The following is a 19,015-nucleotide window of genomic DNA, read 5'->3' on the forward strand; positions in this document are numbered from 1 at the left end:
TTATCTTGAACCTATGCTTGATTTGTTTGCTCAAAAAGACAAATTTTGTACAAAAAAGTTCAATATTTACAACAACAAAAAATAAACTTTTAATCAAATTGCTGTTTTTAATAAACTAATTATTTTATATCAAAAATAGTTGAATTCGTAAAAAAAAATATGAATTTTCACAATAATAGTTGTTTTTCAACCAACTAAGATTATCAAGAATATTTTTTACGTTTCAACCAAAAAGTTTGTTTTTTTTTATTTAAAAAGAAAAAAATGTTAACGTGTCTGAATTTTCAAGCCAAAAAAAAACATTTTTGACAAAACAATAGAATGTTCAAACCAAAATATTTCAACAAAAATGTTGAATTTTTAACTAATTAATGAAATTTCCAATCATGAAAGATAAATTCGAAATCAAAAATGTAATCATTGATATTTTAACCTAAAATATTTTAATTTTAAATAAAAAATAGTTTAATTAATCCAAAAAAGGCCAATTTTCAACAAAATAGTTCATTTTTCAGTCCAAAAATAAAAATAAAATTAATTTTTAACAAAATAATTATATTTAAAAAATATTTTACTTATGTTGGTACTCAAATGCTAGAATTCTCTTGTTTCGCACTGACCTATAAGCATTTAATTTCCACAAGAATATATTTTCTCAAAATATATTTAAATAAATGGTACAATGTTTTAATTCAGGGAGACTATAGGAAACACAAAATGTCTACACACAATGCTCGCCTGGAAGACTTGCAAAATTCAAAAATGTATTTGCCACCCCTACGTCAAGGAAAACGATGCATTGCAGTTGTTGAAGGATTTTATGAATGGAAAAGAGATGGATCTACGAAACAACCATATTTCATATATGCCAAGCAGGAGAATGACATTAAAGTGCAAGATAAAAGTTCCTGGTCAGACGCCTGGTCTGAAGAAACAGGCTGGAAAGGTTTAAAGCTGTTGAAATTAGCCGGAATATTCAATACATTCAAAATTGGCACGGTAATCTAAAAATATCATTAGAATATGTCATTTTTTTCATTCATATTTGAAAGATTTTCTGGCATGCGAACCTAGGTAAAACTTCTACGAAGAGTCATTTGTTTATTAACGGTTAAACAAAACTATATCCATAAACAATTATTTGTGTAACGATTTGTGTTATACTCAAGCGATTCTGGAGATCCCGAATATTTAAATTTTGTTAAATTCAATTACAGGGAGATATTGTGCACAGTTTTTCAATGTTAACCAGAGAAGCAAACAATGTTTTGTCTTGGCTTCATCATAGGACTCCCGTTTTTCTTACGAGCGAAGAAGAAGTTCAGGTATCATAATTTTACAATTACACTTGAATCAAATTTGAAAATATATTCTGGCTTAATTTTACACAAGAATTTTCTTTATCATTTCCTGTTTTTATGATAAGGATTGGCTGAGTTATGAGGACACTCCTATGGAAAAAGCTTTGGGGAATTTACGCCGACTATCTCTGAAAGAGGATGTCGTAGAATGGTATCCGGTTTCAACTGCAGTTAATAGTGTCTTTTATCAAAACGAGGATTGTATAAGTCCAATCGATTTGGAGAAAAAGTGAGTGCATCTTCAATCCTATTATATATGTGGTTTGAAAGACTATTGATTTAATACCTTGATTACATAGGGTGGAAAGAAAGAAACGCCCAACAGGTCTTATGGCTTCTTGGTTGAAAGGCGCGTCAAACAAAAGAAAGGCGGATGATTCTGAAAAATTGGAAAATAGCCAGGAAATGAAATCCGCAAAAAAGGAAGAGTGAAAAGTGCTTTTCTGGACAGTATATCTATTTATTTATTTTTATACTAATTTTATAATCATACATTTCAAATTTCCAAAACTGGTTTTTTATCAAATAAAACGAAGTCGTTCGTATTATATTTCTCTTTGCACACTTTTCGTAAAAATCTAAACGAAAGCCCAGTAAAATTAAGTAGTCATTTAATCATTCTCCTATTCCTATTTCTTCCACTTTTTCGAAACATTTCCACCTTTTCTCCTATTTTCAAGATATTTCCAAACTTTGTTCACGCTTGCATATTTTCTTCATGCTTGGTTAAAAAAAAAACTTATTCTAAAAAGGGCGCCCACTAACCGCATCAAAATCGCAATCGTATTTATTTTTGTACAGTTTCACATTTTTTTGTAATTATTTGAGATAAAAAGAAAACCAATATGTTGGTAGATTTTTATAATTGTTTTTTTTGATAATTAAAGCAAATTAAACAAGACGAGAGAAAATGAAAGAAGGAAATTTTGAGGCTTCCTTCTTTTTCTTTCCTTGATTATTTTTTTTTACAATTTTGGATATATCTAATAGTGTGTTATCCAAATTTGATCGTTTGATTCTTTTTTTAAAGAATATCGTAGTATATAAAATTTAAATGTTGGACGTTAAAGAAGAACTTAAAACTTATTTATTCTCGATTAAATTTCTTAAATTTGTCGTAAAAATTAAATGTATTGCTTCTTCAAAAAGATGTGACATTTCTTTGAAATTTCTGGTGTTAGAAATTTTTTGAAGGGTGCTTAAGATCCATATAATCAATTCTGTGATAGACTGCAGTTTCAAGGGTCAAATTTAGGCTTACAATTTTTTTGAGATATGAAGCTTATGAAAAATACTGCCGTAAGCAATGATTAAAATAATTAATTTAGTGCATTACAAGTTTTTAGAATTAAAAATGTTTTTAAATCATTGAAATCACTCCAATTTAAAAACTAGTAAGGAATTACATTTTTTATTAAACAATGTGTATAAATAAATGCAAGTGCCTATAAAAATCGTTGGTATTCATTTTTCAATACAATAATTGTATTATTCTGAATAAATTGGTTCAATTATTTTTTAGGTATTTCAATACTAAATCAATACAAATTTGACACCCAAAAATGCAGTTTATTATAAAATTGATGCTTTATGGATGTTGTATACCAATTAAATTTTTTTTTTCTGACACCAAAAATTTGAAAGAAATTTCTCTTTTTTGTGAAGAAGTTACACTTTCATATTTTAATGAAAAATATAAAATTGTGAAAAAAATTATTAACCTAAGAAATTTGCGTTTCGGCCATAAAACAACTGACCTCTAAATATTTTTTTAAAAATCTCAAATAATATTTTAAAAATGTAGTTTTTGTGCCTCTTTTTTCGTATTTAAAAAAATGTTATGTTGACAAATATCTCGAAAATATCAGATACATTGGTGTCGAAAAACTGATCGGGTACCAAACTGCGCGAATATGATTTATAGTGGCTGTTTGCAGTTTTTTTTATCTATGTTAGAAAATTATGAATTTCTGCACCATCCATTTTGTAAATAAAAATGTTCAAATAAGTAATTTTATTGCATGATAAAATTTATTTCTAAATGTTTCTAAACATTATTCACAAAAGAGAAAAATTTAATTGTGAATAATATTTTTTTTTATATCGGGAAGTAATTTTGTTCATTATTCTGCTACATTATAATTGTCAAACTTTTCTCACCGTTTGAAAGTTATGAGAAAAATAAAATTATAAATAAAAACTTAGAATGGCTTGACTTACGAACTGTATACACTTTTAGTACCGGTAAAAAAACTGTCGGTACCGGTAACCAAAATATTATCCTTACCGACTATAACATTTCTGGGAAAATATTTAAGGTTTTAGTTTTTATTGTAAATTGTTAATTTTTAATAATTTCTAGAAAAATATTTAACGATTCAATTTTTATTTTAAAAATTAATTTGTAGTTTTGAAGATTTCAAAAAATTTTGAAAAAGAATCTGGAAGAATTTAGGACGATTTTATTGTATCTTGTAGGGATTTAAAAATGTTAAGAAAACTGAATGATATTTTAAATGATTTGAAATAGTTTAAAACTTTCAAATTTATTTAAAAATAATTGAAATCTTGAGAAGATTTAAAACACAACGTAGATTTTTGAAGATTTCGAAGATTTAAAAATTATGTAAAATTTGTGAGAATTAACATTTTTTTAATGTTGCCTTGATGTTTGAAGATTCGGAAAAAAATTTAGAAGCTTTTTAACAATGTTAGGAAAATTATAGTAATTGTATAAGATAATTAGAAGATTTTTAACTTTTGAAAAAATGTACAATTTGAAGATTTAAAAAAATCAAAGAAATGTAGATTTTTTTTAATTTCAAAAGAAATTAGATTTTTAAGAATTTTGAGAAGTTTCAAGAAAATCGAATCATTTTCTCTCTATTCTTAGGAAATTTTCAAATGATTTTTCATTTATAGAAAATAATTTTAAGAGAATATTGAAAAAGATTTCCAAATTTGCCAGAAAAATCTGGAAGATTTAACTGCATTTTTTTAATTACGCAGAATTTTTTTTTTAATTTGGAGAAATTCGAGTCACTTAAAAAGATATTTAAGAAGTATAGAATTTATCAAAATATTTAAAGTATTTAAAAACTTGAAAATATTTCCAAAAATGTATAAAACATTTTTAAATTCCTTCTAAACTTCTGAAAGACCGTAATATCTTTTATACTGATTGGAGATTTTCCTAATATTTTGTAAAATAAGCTCTGAAATCTGTTGTTCAGATTCTTAAAAAATTTATGTAAAACTCCTTAATCTTTTTACATCCCATAAAATCTGTAGAAATTTCTTGTAATCTTATAATTTCTTCTGTAATATCTGAAATCCATGAAATCCACGGAAGCGCCTTGAAATTTTTTTATTCCCTAAAATTCTCTAAAAATCAGTTGGAATCCGTTGAAGTTCACTAAAATTTATTCCTAAAAAACGGATGAAATCTTTAAAACACTCTGAAATCGTGTAAAATAAATAAAACTATTCCATTTTTATGTTCCTTAAAATCTATGCAAGTTCCATAAAATCGCATAGAATATTTTAATTTTTTTTTTAAATCAGTTGCAATTTTTGTACTCTTAAATGTTTCTGTAATCAGGGTGGCCATTTTAGTCGTGGAAAAAAATTCTCGGTGATTTGTCGTTTCACACAATTTTTTCACGATCATTGAAATTTAAATGTTCGAACTCTTAAGGCTAAACATTTTTTCATTTATATTAATTTAATTGAAAAATGTTTAATTAAATACCGTTAAACGGCAAAATTTTAAATAAAAAAGTTTTATAAATTTAACAGTTTAAAGAATTCTATAGTTCGAAGCATTGAAAATGAAACTGAACACTTTAATCTAGAAGGTTAATTATATGTATTTTGAATCGTTTCAAATTAATAATTGTTTAATTATTATTTATAACATAAAAATGCAGCATATTCACTTACAAATTACAAATTGCAACCATTAAAATTTTAACCCTCAATATTATTATTTAAAATGTTAACGATTTAAGGCTTTCTATTTCAAAAAATTCAGTATCAAATTGTTTAGTCTTAAATATTTGATTTATAATTGCTCATTTTTAAAGAACATCTCAATGTTTCTAAATATGAAAAAATGGTTTGAATAAATATTTGAATACCATTTGAAATTGAAAAAGGTGTTTAATTATGAATATATTAATTTCAAGTTATTTGAAAATTGGTTATAATTTTTTAATTGAAAGTTTACATTTTTTTAACTACTAAGGCTTTGGAATTAAAATAGTTCAATTTTAAACGTTAAAATCTGTAAATTGTTTCATTTTGAATAGTTTCATAATCTTCTTTTGACATGAATTATTTTGAACTATAGCTTAATATATTTTTTTTTAATTTATAAACTTGGAAATTTCGATTTTTGAGACGGCGGATATATTATTTTAGCCAATCCGTGAAGAAGTTTGAAAATATTTTTATAGGCAAAGTTAAATTATAGTCAACAATGAATTGGAAAAAATAATAGAAATAGTTTAATTGTTTGTAAAATAGTAGTAAAATAATTGCATCGTTGAAGAAAGTGTCATAAAGGATTAATAGTGTCTAGTTTCGGAGGCCTGAAATGGAAATATTTTTATTTGTAATTCAAAACTTCTACATTTCTTTGGTTAATTTATTTAATTGCGCCCCCTTGCAGTCTGCAAGTAGTTACAGCTCTACTTAAAAATGTAATCATTTTAAATTGTGACGATGAAATTTGCAACAGATTTTGAAGGTTCAAATACGTAAATCTAATAAAAAACGTTTTCGCTGAAATTGTGAAAATTTTACGTTTTTGGAATTAGGGCTCACAAATCAGACTGCTAAGAGTGCCTTAATTGAAACCATTTGAATTGTCGCGCGCGCTAAGGAGGCTACTAACCTAAAAACCTAGAATGTATTTAATTTTTCACGTTGGCATCATGTTTCTCCCCAGCTTCTCCTGAAGCAATAAATCTCATTGGGCTCTGCGGCGCATGCACAATGAGTAAAGGGGTACGAGAGCAGAATTTGGAGCACTGCATCACGTTGATGCTGTTGAATTTGGTTGAATTTTCTGTTTTTGGAGTGTTCCAAGCACTGCATCAACTTTCACCCGGGAATGCATTTTAACGTGTATTTATACCATATAAAAAAATAGTCGACTTTGTTTTGTGTGGCGGAAGCGGCGTTGATCGTGGCAAAGCCAAAGAGAGAACTCGGTGGTGGGAGTCGGAGGTTCTCGGCGTGAAAAATTAAGAGAACGATAGGAAGAGTCGTGCACAGTGCAGTGGATAAAAAAAATTTAATCATCGGGGAACCCGAAAGGCAGAATGATTAGTAACGTGGAGACGGAGTACCTGGAGATCAACTCTAAAGGGGCTTGGGCGATCCTCTTTCAGGTTTTTTTTTCGATATCAATTAAAAAAAATAATTAATTAAGATAGATAACAAGATATTTAATATGAAGATAATTCATTTGAAAGATTTCCACACTACCTTTTTCCTTCTTTTCTTCGTACATACACAATTCACTGCGATTTGTCATACTGACGTTATCCGGCGTCACAACCTTAAAAGAAAGTCTACAACCATTTTCACATTCACGCTTCATTGACGATCCACAGGTTTCGTCCTCAATCCAAATACTCTTGACAAGATAAAACGATATTTATTTTATTCATATTTTTTATCCTTTCTTTTTCTTTAAAGATTGTATTCGCCTACGTACTATTTTCCCTCCCTGTTTAGTTTTTATGCACTTTTGAGGTCCCAGTTAAAAGAGTGGCGAGGAAAGCTATTTTAAAACTAATGTAAACAAATTTTCTCACGATCCCGTTTCCCTTCATTCAATTAACATTGTATTTCCGTGCCAAGAGAGTTCCCAGGCTAAGTGCAGACTAATTACACCTCCTGTTTAGACCTTAAAAAAATTAATGTAGGCTGATATATTTCTTTCTCGGCTTTGTTAACTGATCTATGGTGGTCACTGGACCCCAAAACATCAAATTTTTGTTTGTCTGGGAAGTTTGTTCATTCTTATAGTAATTCCTATGCTGATCAATTTAAATATCAGTATTACCTCAGTTTTCGCCATTTTTAAAGTTTGGGGTTAAAAATTCCAATTCACTCAGTTAAAATTAAACAAAAAATCTTATATGATTTGAAAACGTATTTGATTTACAAAACTTTCTTTAATATCGCGTTAAAATTAGCCGCTTGTCTAATTGTCTGATACCGTACTTTTAATATTTTTTTAACGTCTACAAAAAATAATATTCGAATTTTCCATCAGATTCCATTTACCACGTTTGCTGGGCAGACTTGTCATATCAATATAATAAATAATTTTATTTTAAAAATTTGACAGTAAGAAAACTAATTTTTTGTGCATATAACACAATAAATGAAAAATAACCATTTTCCTATATTTCCATTGCTTTTGTTATTGCTCTAAATTAATTTTTTAAACCGAAATTGTAACTATTCCATGTTTGGGTAAACATTTTGAAATGAAACTTCACCTACTCGTTTGCAAATTTCTGTATTCTGTAGTAGAAGTTTTGTCTCTTTGATAGAATATTAATATTATTGGTGACTAATTCACTTTTTTGGTTGAAAATTGAAATATCAGGGTAAAAATCCCAGCTTTCATTCACAATAAATGTATATTGTTAAAATTAATCTTTTTTGGTAAAAAATGCATTTCTTTGGTTAAAAATTAGTTGTGTTTATTGAATTTTTTAAATAAAATTAAACAACTATTACACTTTTTGCTGAGTCTTAATTTTTTTTCGAAAATTCATTACTTTCGTTAAAAATTTAACAATTTTGTTGATAATTCCCTTTTTCATGGTTGAAAATAAATTATTTAATCTGAAAATCTTTGTTCAAAATTGATCTTTTTTAGTAAGTTTTGGGTTTCAAAAATAACGTTTTCAATTTAAATAATGCAATTAAAATATTTAAAAATTGTCATTTTTACTTGTTACAAAACTACAATTTTTGAATAATATTTGACAATGAAGTTACTTTTGCTCCTGTGAAATACAAATTTTCATCCGGAAGAATATTTTTGGGACTGTAGTATTAAGAAATCTGTCATTTTTTTAGTATTATGCACACAAATGTGGCATTCCTTCTTACTGCCCTTCAACTGAAACTAAATTCATAATTATGTGTGTGAATTTGGCAACATTCTTTCATTGGTGTTTTTCACATTGCATAATCGGCATTGAGAAACAGCATCAATAATGCTTTCAATATTTTTGTGACCCTTCCGCCTTTCCCCCTTTCCTCTTTAAATATACGATATTTGAAACTACAATATTTGAATAATTCGGAAAATTCTCTGAAATTAAAAATGGACGTAAGAACTACAAAAACCATTGTTTTTTTTTGTACAAAAGTAGAATATTGTGCACGATACACACGCAATAATTACCCTTCCTTGTAAAAAGAGAAACTCGGTTCATTTTCTAACATTTTGTTTTAGATTTTACAGAAAAGCTTATATAGTTTGAAAACGTCGTGTATGATTTACAGAAGTTTCTTTATTGTAGCGAGAAAGTCTCAAGTGGGTAGAAAGCGATAATAAAATTTTGAAAAAAACATTGTTAAACTAAAGTTTTGTTGTAAATTTGGAAAGTTTGTCAATAAAAATGAAGTTTTTTCTTTTAAATATCATCATCGGTAATATTGGGTTGACTCTTGAAATCATAGAAAAGCTTTTTTCCCCGAGATCTGGTTTTTGGCAAAACTATCTTGCAGTTTTTTAAACTGCTTATTTTAAATGGTTTGATAATTATTTACATTATTTATTTAAAAATCATGTATTTGAGTGCATAAATATTATACAGCTGCAATTTATTATAGACAAATCTATAGCTATATTTCTTGCTATATATTATAGATGTAACACAAAAGTTGATTTTAATTAGAAAAATGAATTAATAACATTTTGCAATTGAATGTAAAAATTTTGATTAATTATGAATGACACAGTTTTGTTCATTTACTTACAATTCTTCAAAATTAGCTTATTACCTTTCTCATAAACAAAATATGACTTGCCGCGCATCTGATAGTCCCGAAAGCGTAGTTTTAATATTTTTTAACCTGTAAAGAACATAAAAAATACAGCAGCTTTTATTTCATTCGATTTTTTTAAAATTCCATTTACCACGTTTTCTGGACATAATTATACATAATTGTATTTAATTATTGTATTTCTTTATCAAAATTTTATTTTTTAGTTGAACAGTAAGAAAAATTTAACATTGATGTGCATGATAAAACTGAGAAAAACTCAAGGCCTGCAATGTCACAATTTTATCATGAAAAGCGGCAGAAAAACCTTTTTATGATTCGAAGTTCAACAACTTAGTTGAAAGTGGGGTTTTGTTAAACATTAATTTTTTTGTTGTTCAAAATTAAACTGTTTCATTGGACACATTTTGTCGTAAATTCATTTTTTTTCAAAATTTGACAATTTTTTTTGTCGAACATTTATTACTTTGGCTAAAAATTAATTAGTTTAACTAACAATATATTTCTTCCATTTTTTGTTCAAAATGTATCTTTTTGGGTAAATTTTAAGTTTAAAAAATAATTATTTCAATTTAAATAATGCAATGGAAATATTGAAAAACTGTAATTTTTTGCCTGTTATAAAAAACAACTTTTGATTGATATTCGACAATAAACATGCTTTCACCTATATTGAATACCAATTTTAATTCTTCTGAATATTTCTGGTTTTCGTTAGAATATAAAATTTTACATTAATAAATCTTAAATTTTTGTCAGGTTTAATAAGCATATAAATGTGACATTCTAAGTCACTGCCCTTCAACTCCAACTGCATTCCTAATTATATGTGTGAATTTGGCAACATGATTTCCTTCGAGTTTTTCAAATTACCCAATCGGCATTGAGGAAAAACGACAACAATGCTTTCGAGATTTGCGTGACACATCTCTTTTTTAGAGAAGGATTATTAGAATATGCTACTACGTGTAGTAATGTTTCATTTTTTTTAACTCACAAAATTATCTATTATAATTAATCAAAAATTTTTTACATTCAAATGCAAAATATTATTAATTCATTTTTCGATTTAAAATCAAATTTTGTGTTACATCTATAATTTACAGCAAGAAATATAGCTGTAGATGTGTATAATAAATTACAGCTGTATAATATTTATGTACTCAAATACATGATTTTTAAATAAATAATGTAAATAATTATCAAACTATTTAAAATAAGCAGTTTAAAAAACACTGCAAGATAGTTGTGCCAAAAACCAGATCTCGGGAAAAAAAAGTTTTTCTATGATTTCAAGAGTCTACCCAATATTACAGACGATGATATTTAAAAGAAAAAAACTTTACTTTTATTCGCAAAGTTTCCAAATTTACAACAAAACTTTATTTTAACAATGTTTTTTTTTCAAAATGTTATTATCGCTTTCTACCCACTTTGGAAAATTTGTTAAATTTAAATAAATGATGCCTTGCTTTTTTCGGGGAAAACATTCTCTACAACTCTACTGTTTCTATTTTGGAAAGTAAATTTTTCTATGGCTGAAATCCTTGAAATATTTTTTTAAGAAATAATTTTTTAAACAAATAACTTTATTTCAACATGATTAATTTATTATATCAATTTTAAACATTAGAAATGCATGAAATGTTTTCCCTGAAAAATAAGTCATGATTTATTAAAATCCAACCATGATTTGAAAATTGGTAAGAAGCAAAAGACAAAATTCATTTGCAAAGACTTGTGAGAATACTTAATTTCGCGAAAAAAATAATGTTTCTCCTTTCATCGGAAATGACTGATAATATTTTTTCCATTTTTAGTCATAGGAAACTTTTTTTTCCAGAGACCTGATTTAACATTTTAAATGTCGAAAATGTGAAAAACAGAGACGGAAGTTATTATCCAATATAAAATTGGAGTAGTTAGATAGAATATATTGTAATTTAAAAAAGAAGTATTTGAAGTTGAAAACTTTTTAATTGATATATAGCAATAAAAAAATACAAATTTTTATTTAACCAATCTCAAACTAAACTATAGTTTAGTTTGGAATTAGTAAAATAAAACTTTAATAAAATGTTTTTACACTGAATCTTTTCAATTATACTTATTAAGTGTCACGATTTAATTATTTATGATGAAATTTTTAAAAGAGAAAATATTTTTTATTACAAGAACGATTTTAAGCATATACAAATGGTTTAACACATTATTTGGTCTGACTTTTTTTATATCGCCAATGGCCTAAGTATGCCTAGTTTATAAAAATAAAAAACTTGGTGACAGGAATAATTAAAAAATTATTTAAAAATTATTTGAAAATATAACGTTTCTTATAAAAAAATTGTTTCATCCTTTCTGCGTGTAAAAATAAATTTTATTAATATGTTATTAATATGTTATTAATAAATTATTCTGCATTGAAAACTTTCATTGTAATATTGTACAATTCAATGTACAATATTATGAAATTCCAATTTTATTTAACGATCCAGATAGGGTTGCAAGCTTGCTAGGCATAATTTTCGGCCATTAATGTTTGAAAATCCATTGGAGCACTTGAAAATGGTTTCTGCTTTTAAGCATTTCAAAATTATTTCATTCTGAATGTTTTTATTTGTAGTTAGGCTATAAATGTATGAATTAAAAAATTTGAATGATGACCCTTTGTTCTCACTAAATTGCGATTTGTTTCAAAATATGGTACATTCCGTTGTCAAGGTTGAGTTTCTTGACCAGAAGGATGTTCCAAGGTTGTAGTTAACATGCAATTCTCTCGATTATATGGGTATGCACAACCTGTAATCAGCAATTCCATTCTGACATGACAGTTTTCTGAATATCAAAATATTTCTCGCATAGCATAATTTATTGGGAATTATTGTTATACTCTCTCCTTTTATTGATCATTATACTGAGATGATTTTCCCCGGTTTCCTTACAGCATAAACTGTCGCATCAAACCATCGTTTAATTAATCTGAATGAAATATCAAGAAATTCGTCTTCCTTTTTGATCATGGATAAGCTGTATTATTCGTATCACTTTGAGTCACTCGTTCTTGGAGCTGTTAAAGGAGAGTTAGTCACTAGAGATATTCTATTCTGAAATTTGCTAAACTTGATATTTCAACATTTCTAAGAATTAAGATCAACGTCAGGGTTGCTACAGAACCTGAAAAACTTGTAAAAGTCCTGGGCTTTTGGAGAAGAGCTTTTAAAAATTCAGATTGATAGGAATTGATTTTTTCCTAGGATTAACTCAATTTTAATATTTCACATTGTAACATGTGTGCAAAGAAGATATTAAATGCTTCTATTTTTAATTCTTATATTTACTAAATTTAAGAGAAAATGCACAATAAAATGTAAACATTTGTTATTCACTATTTTCCAAGATTGTTTAGAATGAAATAATAGTTGAAAGTCTTTTAAAATTGGCATTGATTAATAATTTCATGTACAATACCAGGGTAAGTTATCTGCACGTCTATTTTTCAAGCTGTTGTTAAATTTTCTAAATTTTTATAATATTAACATAATTATATTCTTTATAATAGAATGAAAGTTAATAAAAGCCTGCGTCTAAGATGTCTAAGTTGAAGATTAAATGTTAATTTAATAAAAATATATTGAAAAAAGATGTAAAATTTCGATGTTTTCGGAAAATTGGAATAACTCTAGAAATAACCATAATTTTTTTTAATTCTTCTGCTAATTTTGAAGGTTAGTCGCGTTTGTATTTTGCTCAATTGTAAAGATATTTTTTCCATAGATTCTATCCTATGTTCGAACTTGGTGCAAAAAAATCTAACAATTTTAAATAATAATTTTACTCAAAACGTTATTAAAAAAATTAAAAACAATGATATTTTTTTAAAGTCTTCATAAGTATTTACACATTTGTTGCATTTAACTACTTTTTTGCATTATGTTTGATCCTGGGGCAGAATCTAGTGAAGAATTTCTTGATAATTTAGTAAAATATTGTTTTAAGTTAGCTTAAAAATAAGCCAAAGAACTTTTGAAAATTCTGATTATTTCCATATATATTTATAAAATTGACATTTTGCCTTGAAATTGGACTTATTAGGCACAGAGTTTTATTTCCTTTCGCGCTATTATGAGGAAAAAATGGACATGTTAGTACTGTAGAAATTAAGTAATTTTAACAACAGCTCAAAAAACATGGCATGTACATAATTTCCGCTGATAGTGTACAAGAAGTTTTGTGGACATTTTATGGCAAACAGAACGATGCTTTAAAATTGATTTGAGCTAAAATTTTGAACCAAATTTTAAACAAAATTCCTGGAAATTTGTCAAAAGTGTACCTGAAAAATGTCCGCGAAATTTGAAATCCGACTTCTGTAACAACTCTGAACATGCAGCCTAAAAAGAAATATTAATACGTTGAGACAGAGTGTAGAATCTTTAATTTTAACAATTTCAAATTGAAAGTCTCTCAGTTTACTTGAACTTAAAACGTTAAGTGTTAGGTTTCTTAATTTGGTATTGGTAAATTCGAAGCGACACAAATTTAAAAACCATATTAAAACGATTTCAATTTGGAATGCTTGAATTTTTAAACATTCAATTAGAATCATTAAAAATGTTTAAATGTCAGTTTCCAGTGCTTAGTACTGAAACTTTTGAAGTTTGAAAGCTTCAAAATGAAAATTGTTCAATTTTAATTACTTTCATTTTGAAATAAAATAAAATTGTAGTTTACTTTAATATGGAGTTTTTATATGATATTCTTGAGGTGGTATATTACTTATTTTCTGTCAAGAAATTGGCTGAATATTTTTAAAAAGTAAAGTAAAGTTACTGAAAGTTAAAAACTTATTTGAAGAATATCTTCATTTTCTGTTTGCAGCACATACGTAATGAGTGCACTAATTTGGACTACACGTGCAACGAATCTAAGAAACCACAAAATAGGAACTTAAATCGATACAGAGATGTGGCCCCGTACGATCATACAAGAATCGAACTTAAAAGGGGTCCATGCGATTATATTAATGCCAATCTCGTTGAAGTAAGATACTTGAAAAAAACTATTCAATTCATAATAAAAAACATCTTTATATATAGAATTCCTGAAAAAAACAAGAATTCAGCGACCAAATATTGTAATTTAAAAAAGATCCATTCTTTAAAAAAAATTCCTAAAAATAATCTCTGGACAAAACTATAAAAAGTGGAAAGAAAAATGAGAAGGCAACCAACCGAATCCCCTTCCTTCTTTTTTTTTATTTTCATTATTATCAAATCACAATAAAGAAACACGTATAAAAATATTCACCTACGTTTCGGTACTCATAGAGCACTCTAATCAAGGTAAGAAGATTTTAGAAGGAAGGAATAGCAACGGAACACCGATGCTTGATATCAAAGAGAGAGCATCGGTATTCTGTTGCTGTTCCTGACTGCTCAAATTTTCTTATCTTGATAAGGGTGCTATATGAGTACCGAAAGGTTGGTGAATATTAATATACATGTTTTTTAATTGATTTTTGGTAATATTAAAAATAAAAACGACAAAAGAAATTTAAAAAAAAGAGAAGGAAGGGGATTTGCCTTCTCATTTTTCTTCCTCTTTTTTTATTTTTGTCCAGAGATAATCTTTTAGGATTTTTTTTTATTTAAGGAGGATATTTTTTAAATTACAATAAGAGTATTTTATGATGGTTGTCCAAATTTGTTCGCTGGATTCTTGGTTTTATTTTCAGGAATTATATGCATTAAATTGATCCTTGGACGTTAAATAGGATTTTAAATTTCTTACAATTATCGTAGGTCACACGAGCTAATAGGCTATATATACTGACGCAAGGGCCGCTTCCAAATACAGCCGGTCATTTTTGGCTTATGGTATGGGAACAAGAATCTAAAGGGATAATAATGTTAAATAAAGTAATTGAGAAGAATCAAGTTAAATGTCATCAATATTGGCCGACGGGGGGTACCAATGACGAAGAAATGACTTTCCCAGATGTTAACTTAAAAGTAGAATTTGTCAGTAAGACTGATTCATCGAATTATGCAACTACTACGTTAAGGTAAGTCGAAAAAAGATTTTTTTTTCTAATAACAACATATAAAGGATAATATTTTTCTTCATTTTATCAACTGAATGGATATTTCTTTAAAGTTTAGCCTATCTTATGAAAAAGAAAATCTGTTTTATTTATTTAATACAATAATCTATGAATATGAATTGTACCTTCATATGATAGAAAAAAGCTAAAAATAACGCCAAAATATTGCAAGCTTTATTTTGAGCGTGAGTGCATCGATGTTTTTATTTCTCCTGGATTAGATCCAAATCCTGAGATATGAATATGCCACTCTCCGATGTCAAAATAAAATAACTTTTTTTTGAAAACCTATTTATTTTACCTAAAAAATAGCTTTATATATAAAAAAAAAACCGCGAGGATAAACCATGAATCTAAGTTTTCAATTGTTTCAGATTAACGGACCTAGAATCAAATAAGAGCAGAGAGATTTTGCACTTTCACTACACAACGTGGCCAGATTTTGGTGTGCCTCCAAGCCCGACGGCGTTCCTCCGATTTTTGGTGGATGTAAGGCAACGGGGAGTTTTAGATCAAAATGTAGGTCCACCTATCGTTCATTGTTCTGCAGGAATAGGAAGATCAGGCACTTTTTGTCTCGTCGATAGTTGTCTTGTTTTGGTGAGTGACAAATTTTTGATGAAAAATTTTTTTAATTTCCCAAAAGCGACTGGAAACTGAATAAGGAACAATTTTTCGAAATTCGACTATTCTGTACAACATGGAATTAAGTTCGAGTAAATCCGTATAAAGAATGAGGTTTCAATTGTTCTCTATATGAAATCAACTAACAACAAAATTGTACGTTGATCAGCTTTTAATATAAATTAATTGATGATTTATTCAATTGAACTGTAGTTCGAGTAGTAAGAATGGAACAATAATTGATCTTTCAAGACGATTCTGAGTTTGTTAAAATTTTACATATTTTAACGTTAAAAATTAAACTGTTTCATTTCGTAAGCCGTAGTTGTTAACCAAATGTAAACATTCGATTGAAATTTTATAAACTATTTCCCATTTTTAAATAATTTCAAATTAAACACTTTCCTCAAATTAGAAATCCTATTCAAATATTGCTTCGGTCTAAAATATTCCATTTTTAACTTTAAAAGTTACGAATTTAATTATTCTGTTTTTAATAGTTTTAGTTTGTATGTTAAATTGTTAAATTTTTCTGTATACATAATAATTGAAAAATTAATATCTTGTTTAATTACATTAAGTTTAAAATATAAAAGTTTAAAAGAGATATAGAAATTTTAAAAAGGTTCAAACTTAATTTAAAACTTGAAAAGATTGGAAATTTTTAAAAAGAAAATGTAGAATTTTGAAGATTTTAAAAACCTTTAGGATAATAAAAGAAATTCTCATGATTCTTGGGAAAATGTTTAATTAGGTTTTATTTTGAAAAGTTGATTTTAAGAGAATTTAAAAAAAATATTTTTTTTTTTTAATTTTCAAAATTGTCCAAATTCGAATAACTTTTGCAGATATTTAGAAATATTGTAAACATTTTTTAACTAATTGAAAATTTTAAAAGATTCCAAGTCATTTTTAACAATATGTTGATTTTTAATAATTTTGAAAGAAAATTGCAAAGCTTTTAAAAAGATTTTGAAAGGTTTCAAGATAATAAAAAAAAAATTCTCAATATACCTGGGAAAATTAAAAATGATCTTTTACTTTGAAAAAATAATTTAAGGAAAATGTTTAAAAATATTTCGAAACTAAAAATAGCTTTTACGTATAAATAAAAATCGAACAATTATTAATTTAAGGCTTCAAATAAAAATTATTTAACTTCTAACATGAAAACTGTTAAGTTTAAAAAAATGGGTTACCGGTCAATTTTTAATGTTTCTAACTTAAAATTGCCTTCAAGGATTTAATTGAAAAACTAAAATTATTGCTTCATTCTTAAATTTAGAACATAGTATACGCCAATGTGGATTTATGTATTTTTAAATCTCTGAACTGCACAATTTATAAAAATTAAAAATAATAGATTTTGCAATATAATGGCATTTCATTAAAAATTGTTAAATTCACAAGTGTTAAAAGCTTCAGTTTTAAATTGTGTAAATTATTAATCGTTTAAGCTACTAATTTTTTAATCTTTTATTTTAAAGGTTTTTAATTCAAAAGAGCTCCATTTTGAGTGTCTTAATCTGCAGTTCAGTATTTATAACTTCAAAGGACAACATTTTTAGCTTCAACAGTTCGAATATTTTAATTTCTGTTAGCGTGGAAAATGTTTGTGATCCGGGGAAAACCCGAGAATTTTTTTCTCTGATTAAAACGGCTAGCCTGAACTGAGACTTGATTCTTTGTACGGATTCACATGAACTTCCCTTCATACTGTAGTAACAGACAAATTCTGTTTCTAACGATTTCAACTAATTTAGAACACTATTTATCGATACATATTAGGAATATGTCTAAATAATTGATCCTTTCATTCAAAAAAATGAATTTGGAAAATATGAGAATCACTATAATTTTGGCTCTAATCCAGTTGTCATTCTCATATTTTTATAAATTCTTAAATTCCAGACCGAACATTATTCGAAATTTTGGTGCATCAACGAATACGTATATTGAACATATTTAAAGTAGTGCGGCTACTGGGAATGATAGTCAAAGCTATGTCCATTATTTTTTCTGAAATTTGGAATTAAATACAAAATTTGGCCAGGATATCATTTACTAAATTAGGTAACAAATTTTCATGCTGATCAATATAAATAAAATGTTTTTTAAATAATAATAGAATGTAAATTTAAATATTGATGTGACTCGATTCTAGTTAGATTTTTAATTCTATGCTACATTTTACTAAAATTAAGCTCAAATACCCTGGAAGCAAGTATAAATGAGCAGTATTTCAAATTTTGCATTATATTTTCTGTCTGAAACGAAGTTTTCCTACCAATATTCAACGTGTTTTAAAGCCAAAATTAACCATTTTTGGAGTTCGCGAAAGGCCTCTCCATAAGATCAGATGTTTTTTTACACGACTTTAAACAGTGATAATTTAAATTTTAACCTAGAATGGGCCCCTAAAAAAGGAATTACGTGAAAGAGGACACATTTCTCCGCAAAAAAAAAAATAATTTAAATGATTTTTCATCTGATCGATCCAATAGCCGGACTGCCTTAACAGTCTCGAAAAAGTCCTTACTAAATTTTCGTGAGGTTCACGTCTTCAATGTAGAGTTCTTAAGGGAGCACATGCTTGTATAATTTAATCGACATTTCTTTTTTGGCCCTTATTCAGTTGTCATTCTCATGTCTTGAAATATTTTCTCAGATCGAGGAAAACGGTCTAAATTCTGTGAATGTGCGAGAGATCCTGATGGAAATGAGGAGGTGTCGCATGGGTTTAATACAGACGCCGGACCAATTAAGATTTTCGTACGCAGCCATCATCGAAGGATCAAAGCAACTTCCGTCTAATAACGTGGTAACTAATACCAATTCGCAGTGGCACAGTGCTATTAGTTTTCATCTTTTTTTAAACTATCTT

The 19,015-nt window shown here is 27.1% G+C and overlaps 1 protein-coding gene across 1 annotated transcript in view; it reads left to right on the forward strand.

Annotated features, from left to right (window-relative positions):
• Positions 1 to 19,015, forward strand: part of LOC117176527 (tyrosine-protein phosphatase non-receptor type 61F-like) — a 33,849-nt gene that overhangs the window by 4,045 nt on the left and 10,789 nt on the right. The window contains exons 3-11 of the mRNA XM_033366782.1: positions 697 to 999; positions 1,218 to 1,325; positions 1,427 to 1,590; positions 1,661 to 1,791; positions 6,684 to 6,757; positions 14,283 to 14,444; positions 15,206 to 15,468; positions 15,882 to 16,107; positions 18,800 to 18,952. Of these exons, the coding sequence (XP_033222673.1) occupies positions 697 to 999; positions 1,218 to 1,325; positions 1,427 to 1,590; positions 1,661 to 1,791; positions 6,684 to 6,757; positions 14,283 to 14,444; positions 15,206 to 15,468; positions 15,882 to 16,107; positions 18,800 to 18,952 (1,584 nt within the window). The remainder of the gene's footprint in view (positions 1 to 696; positions 1,000 to 1,217; positions 1,326 to 1,426; positions 1,591 to 1,660; positions 1,792 to 6,683; positions 6,758 to 14,282; positions 14,445 to 15,205; positions 15,469 to 15,881; positions 16,108 to 18,799; positions 18,953 to 19,015) is intronic.

The sequence above is a fragment of the Belonocnema kinseyi genome, chromosome 7 (genome assembly GCF_010883055.1).
Source record: "Belonocnema kinseyi isolate 2016_QV_RU_SX_M_011 chromosome 7, B_treatae_v1, whole genome shotgun sequence".
Taxonomy (NCBI): domain Eukaryota; kingdom Metazoa; phylum Arthropoda; class Insecta; order Hymenoptera; family Cynipidae; genus Belonocnema; species Belonocnema kinseyi.